General features: G+C 27.6%; 1 protein-coding gene across 3 annotated transcripts; it reads right to left on the bottom strand.

Annotated features, from left to right (window-relative positions):
- Positions 1-49: 49 nt before the first annotated feature.
- LOC145188997 (protein PHTF2-like) lies at positions 50-18,542 on the bottom strand. Of its 3 annotated transcripts, XR_016452337.1 has the most exons (22): positions 18,387-18,542; positions 18,125-18,184; positions 17,641-17,707; positions 15,899-15,995; positions 15,180-15,291; positions 12,487-12,522; positions 11,956-12,044; positions 11,591-11,814; positions 8,876-9,127; positions 8,693-8,778; positions 8,482-8,586; positions 8,339-8,377; positions 8,159-8,229; positions 7,979-8,075; positions 7,615-7,746; positions 7,404-7,490; positions 7,175-7,242; positions 1,881-1,977; positions 1,759-1,805; positions 1,460-1,555; positions 631-756; positions 50-485 (listed from the first exon to the last, which is right to left on the bottom strand). XR_016452337.1 is itself a non-coding variant. In XM_090086808.1 (21 exons), exons 1-21 carry the CDS (start codon positions 18,423-18,425, stop codon positions 465-467), a joined length of 2,001 nt encoding a protein of 666 aa, XP_089942934.1. In that variant the 5' UTR covers positions 18,426-18,542; the 3' UTR covers positions 50-464. The 3 variants fall into 3 exon arrangements, 1 of the variants encoding a protein (XP_089942934.1); XM_090086808.1 differs by lacking the exon at positions 1,759-1,805; XR_016452338.1 differs by lacking the exons at positions 50-485; positions 631-756 and having other exon boundaries at positions 1,476-1,555; positions 1,698-1,805.
- Between the last annotated feature and the right edge of the window lie 621 nt (positions 18,543-19,163).

The raw sequence follows: 19,163 nt of genomic DNA, 5'->3' as shown, positions 1-19,163 counted from the left end.
GTTAGGGAAATAAAAATAAAAACTCAAATGTTAAAAAACAACAAATAAGTTTCGCATTTTCCTTATTCTCATTCACCGTGGCATACAATAAGCTAATATCGTTGCATATTAACATATAAGTTACTGAAAATATTATATACATAAATATATGATTGCCAAAATATTTCGCTTTTGTTTCTTGACATAACAAAAAAAAAAAAAAAGGATCAAGTAGAAATAAAAAATTAGAATACAACAGACATGACGTGACGCCATAAACGTGAGGTTATTCAAAAAAAACTGCTTTGAAGATTTCACTAGTAGACTAAAATCAATTAAAAAAACACGAAACTTTTTCATGGAAATAAACAAGCAACGTGTCTTCTTCTTAAAACGCTTCTCATCACCATAATAAATAATTTTTTATCATATTTGGAAAAAAGCCTAGTCAGTCGTAACCGTACAAATAATTTTAACTCATGATATTAAGCTTTTATCTTCCAGAGCTAAAAGAAATTAGACAAGAAATTTGAGAAAAACATTGTCTTTTTCCTTAAGAATAAAATATTGCCTGATAATAATTTGTATAAATATTTGGTTTTTTTCATATTTCCCACACACTGTTTAAAGAACAATAAGTAAGGCTCTTACCCGCAATCTGAAACCCAGTATGTCTGACATAACACCGGAAAATAGTGAAAGCACCATGACACGGGTAATATTTGAAAGCAATGGGTTCATGATGAAACCGGAAACTTTGAAAGGGCCTTCTAATTCCTAAAATATAAATTTAAGAAATAACAAAAAAAAGTTAAAACAGCGCGTCAATTATTTAAGATAGTAAATTCTCTTTAACTTTTTTCAGAAAATATTTAGTCCACTTTAAAGGCATTTCATGATAACTAATTCTAACTTTAAATCGACTAAATATATATACAAAATTTTACCAAAATAAGATTTTTTTAAATTTAGTATTTTAGGGGAGACTGGGGCACCTTTACTTTGAAAACGCAAGTTAGAATTTTGTATTGAAAAAAATAAAATTATATACAACTTCTGCAAATTTTATTTCTAAAAGTTGTTTTATAGCTGACGTGTTATCATTATAGTTATGTGATGTAAAAATATTTGGGAATAAAAAAAAAAATCATTCTTTAAACAGCACTGTTGAAACTCGCCCCGGTCTCCCTTACACATCAGTAATGAGCTTGTTTATTTATGAATTTGTTAGTATAATGATAAAATGTAACTTGTGAAATATATTGTATAATGACCCTTTAACAACGCAAGTATCACTAACCATTAATACGGAAGTACTTGATAATTTTTGATACTTGCACAATAATTTACTTGAACCCTTAGAAATTTAAGAAACTTTATCAAAGGTCGAAAACCTTGGTGCTACTAACACAGTTAACTTTAATTACAAAGAAAATTATTAAGTTGCAGCAAAAAAACGCAAATAAAATGAATCAATTACCTTGAGCAGTTTTGAAGCAAGCTTGAGAACATTGTTTGCTATCAGCAAATCTTCTTTCTTGTTTGGATTTTTTTCCATTTGAAGATAAAGATTTATCTAAAAAAATGATAACCTATTACTCATTTAATACAACTCACTATTCCTCTATTCGAGACCCTTTTTTTTACTTCATAAACTTTTTTCCTTTTAACCAAATAACTTCAAAGTTTAGAGGAAAAAATTTCCTGTATTTTTATACTTGTATGTAGTTCAACTTTTTTTCATATTTAGAATTCATCTTCTAAGCTTCAAAACGTTACCTCGAGCGTATCAGGGGCGCTCAGCGTAGGGAATCAAACGCAATAATCTGGAAAAGATCAACAACAACTTAAAAAATTAAGATAAAAACTATATTTCATCACAAAGAAATAGTGCCCCATACCTGCTCCGTGAGAAGTATAGATGTATTTTTATATTTTCGATTGATATCTGAGCCCAGCGCAATGAAACGAATTAGAAATACTCCAAGCACAAGACTCCTAAAATAAAGTTTTCAAACTTAACTTTTTTTAACCAGACAAAAGTAATTTAGACATAAAAAAAACTTAAAATAGCATGCATGAATGTCAGATAACAAATAATATGCATAAATATATTGTCAAAGCCCCCAGCCCCTTCCCTTAATTCTCCAAAATCAGACAAACTTAAAAGCATAACTTTAAATTAAAAATCTTAAATGCAAGTTTCTTTAAAAAACACTTTATAGATTCACTTTCTTTAATTTTTGTGAAAAAAAATATTTCTCAATATCTAAAAGTTCTGCTTTTAAAACAATTTTCAGAGGCACTGTTTTCTGTAACTGCAAATAAAAGTTCAGTTGTTCAGTTGAGTAGATCAATGACAGCTTTTCAGTAGTTTCAATTTTCAAAAGGTTTTTTCAACATTAGCATTTTTGATGAGACACCTAAAAATTTTTAATGCTGCCATAACAATTATTCAATTCCCCCCCCCCCCTCCCCCCGTTTTCAACTTTTTTTTTTTTAATGATGCTGACTGTTTTATGTAATATGCTTAACATCATCAACATTACTTTTCTTCCTTACTGCCAATCAAACATTTTTCAATGTGAGTTTAAAAAGTCGATGAGCAACTTCAGGAGATCAATTGAAGTTTGAAATCATATTGTTTTTAAATGCAACAATTTGCAGACATTATTTTAATCAATAATAGTAGCCCAGAAGTTTGTCATGATTAGCTTTTCTTTCTTTAACAGATCATTTAGAAGACATTTAGCATCATGATCATCTCTGATTTCTGATTCATTTTCTTCAGAACCACAGTAAAATCAAAGTGTACCAACACCCCCAAAATTTAATTTTATAAAAGTTTTAAAAAGGCCATATTTATTTGCTTAACATATTATAAAGTCAGAAACTTTATTTTTTATCTTTTTTTTTTTTAACTTTTAGTTAAACAGGTTTGTAAGAAAAAAAAATTTTAAGAAAAATATTCAAATATTACCTTATGTTTTCTCTTTGAAAAAAATATTTTAAAATTTTGATATCTTACTCTCAAAGAAGCTAGAATATTACTCTGTAAATCACTTAAATATATTGGGTAGATTTTGGTTAAAATTTTTTTTTACTTGGATTGTATACAAGAGTTTTGAATAAGGAGTGATAATTATAAATAGAATTTTTGTTTTTCATCTTTGTACAAGGTCAGGGTTTAAGTGGGGTACATGTTACTGCATGACACCTCATCTCAGTTCCTTTGCTAGTGCCAATAGACTAACATATCAGACAAAGCAAGAACATGTTTTGTTAAAATTGTTTTAATGTCAGATGTTTAATATCAACTCAACAAATTCATCAATTTAATTTACCAGGTAGCTCTTAATTATAGCTTATAAACAAACTAACACATTGTCTAAAAGAATCAAAAGAAGTAAATCTTGCTAAATAAGAGTCCATTATGTCTTCTATTCAAGATATTCCTTTGTCCAGTGTTTGTGGTCAATTGGAGGATGGTACATTACAAAATATTTTAAATAGAATTTCCACAGCAAACCAACTCTTACCAATGCTGTTCAATTTTTGGTGCAACTCCAATTGAAACACACAAATTTTTCTTTACACTACAGAAAATAAAATCTGGAGAATATGGTGTATCCATTTTGCATGCCTGGATAAGAATGTTAGAATTGATGCACCACATCTCTTGTAAAATGTCAATTATGAAGTGGCAAACTAGGAGAGAAGATGATTACGAGGTTATTGGTGTTATTGAGAAAAACCAAAGGATGGATTAGTCACTTTGTTTTCATCATTTTATGTCTCTGGTCCAGTTAACAAAGGTAAGTGGACCAGGAACATAAAATGATGGTGACAAATTGAGGCATTTTTAAATTATTTGATCTCAGCAGAAATAATGAAAAGTGATCTAAATCTTGAAAAGATTTTTTGTTATCCTAGCCTCATTGTGGGAATGATATTGACTCATAATTTAAATAATTCTATTGCAATCTGCATTGCATTCATGGTATTCTATGGCCCAGATACTTCATTAGATTTTGATTCATAATCATTGGTTTATTTACTCTTTGATTGGATATGCTTTCTGAAGAGGTTCAAGAAAAAAGTCGCTAATTGAGAAAAAAAAATCAGACCTGTTTAAATAGCTTTTCTATGCATCTGACCCTTTCATTCAGATATTCAAAAATAAAAACAATAAGATCTTCCATCTGCTATCATCACAATAACAAAAGAACCAAATACAGATTATATGTAAAAACTATATTTGTTTAATATCCTACAAATGCGACTGCAAATTTCATAATAAGTTAGGTGATTCCAAAGTAAATGTTCCATTGTTATTCTTATGCATGTAGTTTGTTATTGTTGACACAAAAATCTTTGAAAATAAAAATAAATGAAAAAAGCAGCCAAAAAGTTAAAATGAGTAGTAAGAACAAGCCAATTATTGATTTTGCCATAAAAAGCACTGCATCCAAAGAAATTGCCAAGATGCTAAACAAGCTTCTGAGTACTATTTACACTGACTAAATGTTTTCCAATAACTGGTCGTGTTGAGAGAAAGCTTGACACTGGTTTGAAGATCAAGGCAGTCAAGGATCGAATTTCTTGTAATCCAGTATGATCAAAAAGGAAAATGGCTAAAGAGCTATCTGTCTCTTTAGCCTTTGTCAAGAGCCAGGATTAAGAAACACCTGGTTTTCCCAAGTGTCAAAGAAAAAGGATTTAAAAGATCAAAGAAACTTCAGAGCCTCCTAACGAATAGACCAACGACCATCCTATTCTCAGATGAGAGATGATTTACTGTTGATTCTGTCTCAAACAACAGAACCAATCATTTTATTAGTCACTAACCAGTCCAGGCAGTCCCAGAGGATGTAAAGTATCCATTTAAAATCAATCATCTTGCTTATGATGTTTGGCCAAAATTTCTTCTGATGGCCTCAAAATGCTTCCGGTCTTCATTGAATCTGATCAGAGAGTTGACATCAATAAGTACACTTGAATCCTGGAGAACCATGTCAAACCCTGGATTGATATCCACTACTCTCCAGATGAAAATGTTGTGTTCCAGCAGGATAGAGCACCTCCACATAATCCCAGAAGACCCAGACTTGGCTCCAGGAGAACCTGCCAAAACACTGGTCAAAAGAGATATGGCCTCCTGGATCTCCAGATTTGTCACATTGTTATTCAAGGGCTTGTCAACATCCCCATATTTGTACCAACTCTCTGAAGGCTGCTATCAAGGACTGGGACAAGATGCCCAAGGACTATATCCAGACCACCTGTTCCAGGTTCAGGAGTTGATTTGAAGCCATGATCAATGCTGAGGGAGGACATAAAAATGTGGTAAATGTAATTCTTAATACTTCTTGTTAAATAAATTTTTTTGTTTCACTTCAAGTTTTCATTCTATGTTAATAAAGAACTTTTTACTAAATTTGTGGTCACATATGGTAAATTTTAATTTTTTTGTATATTAATGAAATTGTATAGAAAATGATTCATTTGATATATTGTGCAAAAGAACTTGAAAAATTTTAAAATTTTACTTTATTTTGTAATATATTGAGCTGTTCTTACTGTTTTCAATAGAGAATCATCATTCTAAAATATATTACAGGGTTTTAACTAGAAAATGTCTCTTTTAACCCACTGTGCATAGGATAATGGTTTGGTTGTTTAAGCCCTAAAACTAGTACTGTGCCGTGTTGACAATTTAGATTTTTTTTGCAATATATTCAGGTATATTTTTAAAATGGTGTGTTGATGTAAAGAAAAAGCTAAAAATTGCCAACACAAGCCCAAACAATTAGATTGCTCTGATGCAGCTTTCTACAGCAAAAACTCCTTTACTATCTAACACTTGCATATATAAAAATACTTGGCTACCTAGACCCCTTGATAATAAAGCTAAGAAATTTTTTCCTATTATTTCAATTATATCTTTTGCAGAACTGCAGAAGACAGATAAGCATTTCCTCGACCTTAATACATTTGGCTAAACAAAAACTTAGAAAAGATCATTCTCAACTATTGTTTCTAAAATACCCAAGTAATTGCTATGTATCAAATTGAAAAGCCGTATGAAAAAGGAATTTAATGACTCATATGATTATACTTTGCAGAATATTGGTCTTTTATTTATTTTCTTCAATGATGCCAGTTTCCAATGAGGTGTTTATGTTGAATGGTGTAATGCGCCATTAACATAAACATCGTAAAGGTCAAATGGTATCTTGTGCCATTTTTTGAGCAATTTCTTCTAGTAAAAAAAAACTACAACAAAAAGTCCTTTTTTATGCTTCTAAACAGGATACATAGGATAAAATACATCTACAGGGAATATATATTGTTTATATAATTAATACATATACAAGAAAACTATAATGCTTCCTATATATACTGTTAAGAAACATTGATTTGTTTGTATGCATCCTGTTTAGAAGATTTAATTTATTCACTATTCTTATGTTAATAAAAAGTCATAGAAATCTTAGTCACAGAATCTTTTCAAACTTGAAAAATGACTGTCAAAGCGCTGACAACTCATAACATCTTTATCACTCCAAAAATTATGTACTTTGTTAGTAATGTTTTGTCATTACTTATGATTTTTAAGCCCCAGATTTTTTGATGGAGTAATAGAACTTCATATTCATTTTCACCTGCACTCACTAACTAAACTGGCAAAGCTTTATCTTGTTTAATCTGCAACTCAGGTGATACCTACTGCTTTTTTTTGACTTTTTTGACAAGCATTTCAGGTTTGTTGCACAAGCAAAGTTGGAAGATTGCACCTTTTTTAGGTTTTTTAGGTTTATTGTAGTATTTTCTGATTTTCTGTACCACTTTTGTACTGCTTTTTACCAGGTACAGACATTCTTTAGCTGTAAAACAGCAAGGGAAATCAAAACTTTTGTTTTCTGATTGATGTTACATATTATTTATTAGTGCACATCTTATCAAATAACTGTAAAAATGTGAAGAAAATCTAATTTTTTTACTTTGTCTAACAAATAAAGACTAACAAAAGTACCAAACAAAAACTACTAAATTTTTTCTGGTGAGTTGTAATTTTTTTTTTAATTGTTAATAAAACAATAGTCACTACTCTTGTCAGAGTAGAACACCTACTCTAATGAAAGGCTTATTTGTAACTGCATAAATAGTAAAATATATTTGCAATAATAATTACCATCCACTTAGTTCCCAGCTAAAGAAATAACTTAAGAAATTGTCTTCTTTTACATTGATGGATAAAAACTAAAAAAAAGAAAATAATAAAAATTAAACCAAAAAATAACTTATAAAAAAGAAATAAACAAATGTAACAAAAAAAAAATTGACTAAGAACTGTGCATTATTTTGAGTTAGAATTTAATGGAGAACCATTACTCAAAAAATAGAAAAGATAAAAGATTTACCTGAATGCATGTTAAAACAACAAGCAGCATTGCAGATAAGAAAGATGTAGAGACTATTGTGTCAACTGATCTTTGAGGTCCACGTTTCTATCAAATAGAATTTTAGTCAAAAAAAGGGAATTTTTCACTTGGAGTTCTTTTTCTTATAATTAGCAGCGTAATGAGCTTAGAAAACTAAAAATAAAGAGCTATAAAATTAACAAACACCAACCTTAAGAAAAGATCTCAGAGAAAGCCAAGCCTTGATATTGTTTACTTTATACAAACGAAAATGAGGTAAGCGGTTTCTGCGAGACCTTCGAGTTGATGTGATCATACCAAATAACTTAGCATAATTGTAACGCTAAAAGTAAGAAACTTCTAGTAACTACTGTCTGACAAGATTTTACTTTATACAGTAGTGATTACAAAAGATTTAGTTTTAATGTGTATAAGACTTATATTTTTTAGAAACAAACATATTTAAAATTTATCACAAACAATTAAAAAGAATATAGAAGTTATGAATAACATAAAAATAACAAAAATATTCAATTTTTCTAGAAAATCTTTAACACTATAAACTTAAAACTTACCACTTTGTAAGCTGATTCTGCAACACAAAGCAAGAAAAAAGTGGAGAATGATAAAGAGAGCCTGGATAGCATAGCAATAAATACTACCAGTTGAGGCCTATATAAAAGTAAGAGTTCAATTTTATATATTTCATCATGGTGTTCCAATTTTGCAAAGTAAACTATGAATGATAAACATACCGCCAGGATGGTCCGAATAGTTGTTTACAAATAAGAATAATTCCATCAAATGTTTTGAATGAAGTAAGTAGCTATTTTGAAAAAATTATATAACTTTAATATTGAAAAGGAAAGAAAACTATTACATTTAAGAGTATACCTTAAAAATATTTAAAAACAGAAAAAACTAAAAAATTGTACCCGAGATAAAGTATCAAGCAATTGACGATCTTTGTTTGCCTTAAACAAAATGTTAAAAGCCTTTGAAAAACTATTTAATTAGTTTATAGAAAAAAAAATTATCAAAATAGCACATCATAAAAAGTAAATGAAAGCACACTTACAACATGAAACTGGTAGATTCTAAAAAATAATGGCAGCATCCCAATGATGCAGGATGATATAATAGCAAAAGTTAAATAATCAGAGCGCTTATCTTTTCGAGATTCCTGTAGAAAATAAATTTATTATAAAAAAATCTCCTGCACATAAAAATTTAGAAAGAACAAGATAAACTATGACAATATAATTTTAACTTAATTATTTATCACTCACAACTTTCTTAACAACAGCCATTCCTATTTCGAAAAAGTTCATCTTTGCTTTTTTAAAAGAATTGCCATCCCAAATTGAAACTGTAACTAGAGAAAGAGACAAACATAAAATTAAGACAATAAGTGAAAAGTAAGTAAACATGTTAAAAACGTTGTTAAATTTTTTGATCAATTAAATGCTTACTAAGATCATTTATATGTCTAATATTAAAAAGTGTGTTGCTGTTTGCTGCATCATATACACTGTTGGAAAACAATAAATTGTGCTTTTCCACAATTGCTTGAGTATGATCTTTAGCTTCATTTTCACTGATTGACTCAGAGGAATTAGTGCTGTCTGAGTCAGTTTCAGATTGGTTAGAAGTGGTTTCATCAACACTATGAACTTCTCTTTTTGTTACGCAAGCTTCTGGTTCATCAACAGCACCTTCATTGGCTAATAGAAGGCAAATGCACAAGTTAATTTACAGTTAATAAAAAAATAGTAATAAATCTTCAAAAATCTACTTTTTTTAATTAGCACATAGAGGAGCCTGGGTGGCCTTGAAATTTTTTTTGTTGTTGAAATCTACTCTCAACCATTGTAATTTCCTACAGAGAAAGCATTTTATAATATTAAATTATCATGATAAGCTAAAACTTTTTAGAAAAAATATCTTCTATTGAAAGTAGATATTTTTCTAAAAAACTTTAGCTTATTAAGGTTTTTTTTATGGAATGGAATTCATAGATAACACTTCTTTTTAGAGCTGCAGGTGGATGTACAGATGATAAAGTGTGAGGACAAGTTGAGACAAAATACAAAGGCTAACTAGATGTATATTTTATTCCAAAAATTTTATATGATGCTAAATAGATAAACTTTTAATGTAACTGATGTTGTTATTTAAATCATTACATTCTATTGTGATTTTATTGTGATTTTTTAAAACTTTTTCTGCTCTAATTTTTAACATCATTCTACAGTGTTTATCTTTATAAGTGGAAGAAAGAATTAGCTGGGGTCCGCCTGCCACAAATCTGCCTGTAAGATAAAAGATAATTTTCTGAAGTTTTTACATTTTTTTAAGCATTATAACTCATATTTAAATTATTCAACTCTACTGCTACTGAACAATCATGAACCACAAACAACTATAGGTTGTTACAAATTATTTTCCTGTATTGTTCTCAATGTAATTAACACAAATTGGTTAACTTAATCCAAAAAAAAAAAACAGCAAAACTGAGACTTGGTTTACTTTCAACACCAAAAACAAAATTCTCAGCTGAATATTATGACTATGAAACCAAACGACTATGAAACCAAATGAACCAAAAAAGTCTAACAATTGCATTCAATGCCTTAAATGTAAAATAAAAGCAATTAAAACTGTTGAAATTTAGAATGAAAATAAAAAAGCCAGTTTATTTTAGCAAATAAGTTGTTGATTATCAGTATGCCCATAGTGTTTTTTAAATGTAAGTCATACCAGAAAAAATCTGCGCATGTTCTGGTGTGGTGTTTATGGAAACCATGCATCATTTTAAATAGCTAATCGTTTTAAATAGCTAATTGTTTTAAAATATCATTGTATTAATGCTATTAAAAATTTTAAAAACTCTGTCATTAAAACAATTAGTTTTAATTGAAATGTCATCAAATCAAGATAAGAAGCGCGAGAAAATTTTGCATTTTCTCATTGAAAATCCTGGTTTATCAAACAAAACAATTTCTAAAGCGCTGAGAACAGTGCAGAGCGTTGTGAGACAATTTAAGGACACTGGTACAATCAAAAGAAAATCAGGAAGTGGAAGAAAAAAATGTTTTCTTAGATGAGATCTTGGTAAAAAAGTGAAAGATACCTTAGACTGAAAACCGGAGATTTCCGTTCGAACTTTAAATTTAAGACAGGTGCTTCTGCTATTCAAAGAGTAAAGAGAAATTGTAGCTATAAATCTTATAAAAAGAAAAAAGTTCCTGGTCGTGAAGAAAAGCAAGAAAATGTTGCAATTTGATGTTCAAACCTGCTCTATAAAAAAATTATATGCTAAAAAATCTTGTTTGATTATTGACAATGAAACTTATTGTGCTGCATATTTCCAATCTCTTCCAGGACACCTATATTATTCAGCAATTAATTGCAAGAAACTGAATTGCAATTATAAATGCATTGGAATGCAAAAATTTGCTAAAAAAGTTAAGTTTGGAAAGTAATTTGAGAATGTGGTGAAAGAAGCTCTTTTTTTGTGACTAAGGGAGTATATAACACCAAAATATACATAAAAGAATGCCTCAAGAAACGTCTTTTGCCGTTTTTAAGAACACACACGGGTAACCCATTACTTTGGCCTGATTTAGCATCATGCCACTACTCTGGGACAACTTTAAACTGGCTTAGAGAAGATAAAGTAGATTTCATTGAAAAACACTGCAATCCACTAAATTGTCCCGAACTATGTCCTATCAAAGATATTGGGGTCTTGTCAAAAGAAAACTAAGGTTCAATAAAAAAGAAGCCAAAAGCATTAAAGACTTCAAAAAATAAGTGGATTAGAGCTCCCAAGAAAGTCCAGCCAGAGACTGTGCAAAAGCTGATGTCGAGTGTAAAACGCAAAGTGCGTGCGCTCTCATGTACAAAACGTCACAAACTTTCTTAAGTGAAATTTAATAATATCAATGTACTTTCAAAATATATATAACATTCAATATCGAAATACAATAGCTAAATATCCTTTATAATGTCTGCGCAGATTTTTTCTGGTACATGTCTTATACATCTTTGTTAAATAAAAATAAAATATTTTGTACATGATTTGCACATTATTGGATTAAATAAACTTGTGCAATAAAAGTATTTTTTTCAACAAATCAAAAAAAAAAAAAGAAAAAAAAAGTTATTATATACACTTGATTTACCATCAGCATTCTTAGAAAACCTTTTCCTCAAACCCAAGTTTAAGTTTTGATCTGTTTCTGATTGTGCTAAAATTTGAAAATCTTCTGTATTGGCTTTATCAACATTTTGATCATGAGTAAGAATTCGTTCAGTGCTAGCATCACGACTTTCTGAGATCTCGTCTAATCTCTTAGGACGTTTTCGACAACTTCTTTTGCGTTTTTTTGGCTCATTATTGATTTCACTAGTTTTTAAATAATAATTTAAATTTGAAACAAGAAATAGAACAATCAGAGCAATTTGTGAAACTCAAAGCCAATAAAGAGCTTGTTTTCATGATTACTTTAAATACTGAAAAATTGATTACTTTAAATAATTTAAATACCTTCTTTGCTTTTTAATATTACGACCTGCAGGTTTTGTGAAATTTGTTGATACCACATGAATATACAATTCACCTAACAACACCATTGCCTGAAACATGTAACAGAATAAAATTGTTAGGCAATTCAACATTTTTTAAAATTTTTTAAAGAAAAGAATAATTATATGCACAGTGATCAATAAATTGAACTCTATTGCAGAGGTAAACCTATTTATTGTAACAATTTATAAAAAACTAATTGACAGCTGAAATAAAAGCATGCTGTTTTAATTAGCTTTCAGAGGAAATAGAGAAAATTAAATATTTATAGTTTTGTAATGTTTATTGGTTCTTGCAATTGATAAAAACTCGCAAGATAGTTGGCAGATAAATGTATATAGCTGCATATCTTACAAAGTCAAGTAAGTCAAATAAATATTAGATAAACACTCTAGCTTAAAGAAACTCTTTTTACAAATACAAATTAAAAACATTATACTGCTATTAACAAAAGAGTCTATAGATTTGAATTGTAAATATAATTGCACATACCAAAAGAGGAACAAATGCTTCTGGCCAGGAAATATTCTAAACAATAGTTATATTGTTTTAATTATTTCAAATATAAAAGTTACAAAATCTTTGTATGAAAAAAAAAAAATTTGAAGTAGAATAATTTCATAAATAAAAATTGACTAAGGGTGGAATGCAAGAACTGAAATTCAAACCTGAAGTGCAACTTGAGCTAATGCATAACGTGAATTTCAACTAAAGTCAGACTTGAAAAAAAAAAAAACCGCCAAAAATAGACTGCTTTTCAAGTCTGACTTCTAACCAGACTTGAAATTTCAAGTGAGACTTCAAGTCTGAAATCTGACTTGAACAGAATGCAAGAAGCAACTTTGAACTGAAATCAAACTTGAAAAACTTGAGTTTTTAAGTTTCAAGTAAGTTTTTGAAGTTTCAAGTAATTTTTTCGAGTCTGGTTCAGACCAATCTTAAAACCAATGTTGAAGAAAAAAAACAAACCGCCATTATTTTTTTGTTGATGCGTACAAAATTTTACTTTTATCATATAAATTATAAGAACCTTTGCAAATATAAATATGAGTTTTTACCAAGCAAGTGGCTACTTAGGTATATTAATGTAATTAATTTAGAAGGTTATATTGTGAAAGTATATTTGTTAATGAATTCAGTACAGAAAGCTGATGAACATCATTGTAAAAACATGTGATGTTAAAACATCCTGTAACTTCTATATAATGATCCAACATGTCTTAGATTATGATGCCATTAGAAATGCTTATTAGCATTTTGAAATGATGAACATTCTAGTATTATAAAATCCTACCAACTAATGAAGATCTTACACTTTTAAAATAATAAACAGCCTTGCTGCCGAATTGTATTTTAATATGCCAATTCCACAAGGCTGTTGATTAAGGCACGTTTATGTGACAGTATAAAAATAAATTTTATTCAGTAATAAACAGTTCCAGTTATACAAAGAAGTGATACGTTTTAAAGGAGTAAAATAGAGTTCATGAGAAGAAGTAGTTATAATAATAATATTAAATATTTTAAAAAAACTTCTTTTAGAACGTTCAAAAATGAATCAGTATGAGCTGCATTTTAGAAGAAGAAGAAGAAGAAGAAGAAGAAGAAGAAGAAATATGTCAAATCACATACCAAGGTTTATTATTGACAGAGCCAATCCTTTAGAAGTCTATAACAATAAAGAATTTAAAAGGCAATACAGATTTTCAAAAGAAACCTTTTTAATATTAGCTAATGACATTATTAACAATAATGTAAACAATCGAGGGTGCCATCTTTCATATGTACAACAACTGGCTATTGCATCTTGGTTTTATGCTACTGGTTCATTCTAAGTGAGTAGATATTTAAGAAATGGTATCAGACAATGGTACCTTTTTATTGTAGCTTTTATACTATGCTTTTAAATAACATATTATAACAACAAATAAAATAATCATATAATCAAGTAACAATAAATAAAGTAACACCCTATAAATAAAATTTCGGACAAAATTTAATTGCATTTATTATGTAATTTATTTCATGCACGCATTTTGTTCAGCTCTTGATCGTTTGAAAATCCCCAATCATTCTGGTTCCTTGGTTTTGTCTAAAATTTGTCAAGGGTTAGGTATTGAACATTTTTCTACATCATATGAATCTCTTCAATGTGCACGTATTGAAAATCATAAAGAAGTTGCAAAAATAATTACTTTAGAGTTCAAACCACAGGTTCCATTAATTGTACATTGGGACGGAAAATTGTTATCCAATTTGTCAAGCAGAAATGAAGTGGATTGACTGCCCATATTAGTGACAGGATATGATGTAGAAAAACTGTTGGCAGTCCCAAAACTGGATAGAGGCACTGGTGAACAAATAAGTTACACAACAGAACAAGCTTTAAAAGATTGGAACATTTCATATGACAGAATTGTGGCACTCTGTTTTGATACTACTTCAAGCAACATTGCAATATATTTTACAAATTGTGGAAGAACATTGAGATCCTGAATTCAACGCCCTAATTATTTTTCAAGTTCGACTTACTGAAGTACTAACTTAAAATTGTCAAGTTTCATTTATGCATTCACTCAAGCCAATTTTTCAAGTCTGACTTGACTATGCCGAACTTGAAAATTCAAGTCGAACTTGACATAAGTTCAGTTCTTGCATTCCACCCTAAATTCAATCTCAAAAAAAAAAAATAGAGCAAGAATTGTAGAACTGCAAAGTATTTATATAGTGCTATCCTCCTAGTTTCCTAAAAAAGAGATCTTTTTATGCATATTTATAGTATGAGATTAAGTTTTAAACTTCTTTGTTTTAAAATATCCTATTCTTAAAAAAAAAACTATTTTTAAAATTTATTTAACATGCTCAATTCAAAATAATGCAACATGAGTAAGTTTGTTAAAAATTGGTAACTAAATTGTTAAAAAAGTGAATATTTTTATATTTGTTTTTTATTCTTTCATTTTTCAAATATAGTAATTAAAAACAACATTTAATAAAAGTTTATAACAGCAAAAATAAAAACTGTTATCAACATTAAGCATAGCTGAGCTGAGCATTTAGGAGCTCTAATCATAATTTGGTTTATAACTTAGAAAATGTATAACTTAGAAAATTACAGTTTGAAGCTAACTCTTTGATCTTAAAAAAAGTTTCTTTGAACCAAAACTATCAAATAAAAATCTTACAACAAACTCGTCATCTGTTTGATGAGTAACATATATCACTAAAGATAGCATCTGTAAGAAGTAAAGAGTAAAGAAGAACGCCCATACTTTGAGAGATGTCTGCTGCTGCCACCTAAAAGACATATTTAGCTATACAAAATATAATTTTTTAAATTATCAGTCAGCTTTTATGAACACTGATTTAACTTGTAAAGGTAAAATTCTTAAAAACTTGTAAATTCTATTGATTTGACTGAAAACTGAGTCTTCAAAAAATATAATCAAAAATAAAAAAAATTGAAATTAACTTATTGCTTGAAATATATAAAGGTTTTTTCTAACCTGTTTTAATTCCAAACAAGATATTTTTAATACCTGAACATGAATAAACAGCTAGCAATGTGGAAAATTTACACTTCTCTTTAAATAATCCTGGATTGTTATAATTCTTTTTTTCTAATAAGCTAAAATTTTTCTATGTTTTTTTTTCTAATAAGCTAAAAATTTTCTATGTTTTAGAAAAGGACTGGATTGATAATATTGGAAGATGTATTTTTAAAACTAATTGAAACTTATTTTAAAAATTAATTGAAATGTGTTTTAAAGATTAGTTGAAATGCATTTTAAAAATTAGTCAAATGACATCAAATTTTATGCATACATATTTATTATATTCTTTATGTTTATTTAATTATCATATCATAGTGCAAAGAATTTACAATGTCTAGAAAATAACTTACCATTTATAGTATAGTGGAAAAAAGATAACTTTTAGCAAGCCAGCACCAGTTACTGAAGTCCAATGATAAAAAGGTTTTGCTTTTGTAAATGTTGAGCCTATTTTCAAAAAGAAAAGAAAATTACATTCAAAATAAAAATATATACACTTTTTAAATATAAATTGAAAAATAAAAAAAGGGGAGAAAGAAAATAATTTGGAAGTTAGATTGAGCTCAGAAGGACTAAAATTGCTAATTGTGACAGGCCAAGATAATCAAATTGATATTTGTGACATGCCAAGATAATAAAATTGTTATGACTGATTAGTTAATAGATTTTATTTATCTTTTTTTTTTTTACTTCTTAAATATTTGAATGAAAAACCATTCTTCTGATTAGTGAGAGCTTTAATTGCATTCTTGTCATTATTATTGTCATTATTATTATTATTATTATTATTATTATTATTATTATTATTATTATTATTATTATTATTATTATTATTATTATTATTATTATTATTATTATTATTATTATTATTATTATTATTATTATTATTATTTTTCAAATAAACGTATGCTATCATTTATATATACTACATATATATTATTGTTACCTCTAAAATAATTAAATGTAAAACCATTCTTCTGATTAGCGTGAGCTTTAATTACATTAAGAACTTTATTTTTGAAAACAGTTGCTTTCTTGATCTTATTTAACTCATTTTGGATAACAATTTACAAATTAATTTTAGACTTTTGTAAATGAGTTAAATTAGAATCAAAGAAAATTAAGTCAAAAAAAAAAGATTAACATTTTTTTAAAAGAATTCTGGGTTACATAACTTACCACTTCAGAAGAAGATTTATGACCAGAACTTAATACTGGTTTAGGCCCAGATATATATACAATTAGACCAAATGATAAAAATCAAGAAATTTCTCTTCAGAGGATTAGGTGTCATCATTGCCACACCATTATTTGCACTATACCACAACTAAAATCTTGTACCAAAAAAATTTTTATGTTTCAATCAAAATGTTTAAAAATGGTAAAATTTCTCAATTTTTTTCTTAACAACTTTAGAGGTAAGTTTGATAGAGGCTATATCATATTAGGACACACTTTAAGAAATTTTAAGTCCTAAAATTTAAGTTTTAAAAATTTTAATCTTTAATGAAACTAAAACAACAGAAATTTCTTTTGACAAAATATTACTTTATTTATTTATCTGATGTGATATTATTAAATAGATTTTTTCTTTAAAAAAAAAAAGATATTGCATGATAATGAAACATATATGACGACATAAACAGTAAGTTCTAAAGTTCATTGAATTTATGTGTACTCAAATTCTGATCCATAAAGTCATATCCAATTTTTATGTAATGGAAATAGTTTTTTAAAGTTTCAATGGAGACTTAAAAAACAAAGCTTTCCAGGATAAACCTTCAAGAACAGAACCAATGATCCTTTTCTGTGAAAAAATTTTTTGTTGATCCTCATCTCTTTAAAAAAAATATTTGAAAAAAATATTTTAGCTTTTAAAAAGTGTTTCTATTTTTTGCAAATACTTTTTTGCTGAATCAAAAGAGAGAAATATACCCTGACCTCTGGATCAATTTAATGAAAAAAAAAATTCTTTTCCTTTGGAAAGTGATTTTTTCATACTATTTTGTCAATAAAAAGGTAAAAAGTTTTTTTGTTAATAAAAAGTAGAAAATTTTTTTGATTGCCTTTTAAATATATAACTTCTCCTCACCTCGAATGAGATCAATATCTAACAAATCTTTTGGCAAATTTGCATTACTCAAACAATCAGTTAATATCTGTAAAAACAAAAAAGAAAAAATTATATGATTTCAAACAAATGGTCAATGGATATAAATACAGGAGTTTATTTTCTTTGTCATTATAATCTTTTAGTATAAAATCTTTTATCCTAAAAGACTTTAGATTAGAAAAGCTCAGTGCAGCAACTTTACTTTTTAAGGTAATTAGAAAAACTAATAACAGTTTTTTTTGTTTGCATTGTGACTATTTTATCTTTTTTTTTTTTTTAATTATTAATAAACATAATGGCCTTTATATCTTTACCTCATCAAAACATTATGCTTAAAACTTTGGCTAAAGCATATAAAACTCTAAACCTAACTAAAAGTTTAAAAATATATATCTGCTGTTCAATATTGCCAAATGAATCAGTATGAACAATCAATAAATTAACAGTATAGTAACATTGGTACCTCTTCAACATCATGTTTCTCTACAGTTATCTCCCAATTTGCTTTGTCATATGTGCCAATCTTTTTATAGAGAATTTACACATTTACATATATATATGTGTGTGTGTGTATGTATATATATATATATATATATATATATATATATATATATATATATATATATATATATATATATATATATATATATAACAATCATAAATCAGTATGGTAATATATTTTTTAAAATTACAGAAGAAATGTAAGCATCATTGGAACAACATACCTTAGTTTGAAACCATGAAATTGCTCCATTGAGATCCATACATATGAAGACAGTTATTTAGTTTATCCACAATAAAATGAGGCTATGCTCTTGAATATAGTATTCACTTTATTAACACTAAAATATTATAAGTTATTGAACTTTAAAATCCACCAATAATCCACTAAAGCTACAAATGTTTTGTTGCATTGAAAACTTGATCTGAACAAATTTTAGGAATTTTAACGCCCCAAAAACATTTCAAAAATGTAAAGAATTCTAGAAGAAAAAAAAAACACCCCAAACACAAAGTAGCAATTTAATCATAAAAAGGTTTCCAAAGTTAACTTTTTTTTTTTTGGTATATCTAACAAGCAAATTTAAAAATATAGACATTTATTATCAGTCCTTAAAAAAAATTGTCAAAAGTATTTTCAAAGTGAAATTATTGATTCTTTTAAACTTTACAAATTTATTACAATAAATTCATGAAAAATTAATGTTATTAATAATTAAATTTTTAGCTACCATTTGCATTAAAAATCTATGAATGTAAACTAAAAGAGAATGTTTAAAATATTTTCACCAAAAATATAAACAAAACAGCAAAAATAAACAACTGTAAAAATAAACAAATAAAATATTTTGTTTACCAAAAGATATTAAGAACAAAAAACATTATATTCAGTCAAAATTTTATGCAATACTCTAGTGAAAAAAAAAAAATATATATATATACTTTTTTATAAATATATTTATAAACAGATGTTTGTTTTTTAAAGCATTACTATAAATTAT

The sequence above is a fragment of the Hydra viridissima genome, unplaced genomic scaffold (genome assembly GCF_058129835.1).
Source record: "Hydra viridissima isolate aposymbiotic clone 2 unplaced genomic scaffold, HvirCarnegie_v1 scaffold_5, whole genome shotgun sequence".
Classification (NCBI taxonomy): Eukaryota; Metazoa; Cnidaria; class Hydrozoa; order Anthoathecata; family Hydridae; genus Hydra; species Hydra viridissima.
Note: the sequence above shows the minus strand (reverse complement) of the source record. Positions and strands in the feature narration are given on the sequence as shown.

Excerpts from the sequence above, each read along its gene's own strand:
- LOC145188997 (XM_090086808.1), bottom strand. The coding sequence starts at position 18,425 with ATGGATCTCAATGGAGCAATTTCATGGTTTCAAACTAAG. Across the intron at positions 8,230-8,338 it reads TGCTTGATACTTTATCTCGG|CTACTTACTTCATTCAAAAC; the intron begins GTACAATTTTTT and ends TTTTCAAAATAG. Across the intron at positions 7,243-7,403 it reads TTGTTTTAACATGCATTCAG|TTTTTATCCATCAATGTAAA; the intron begins GTAAATCTTTTA and ends TCTTTTTTTTAG.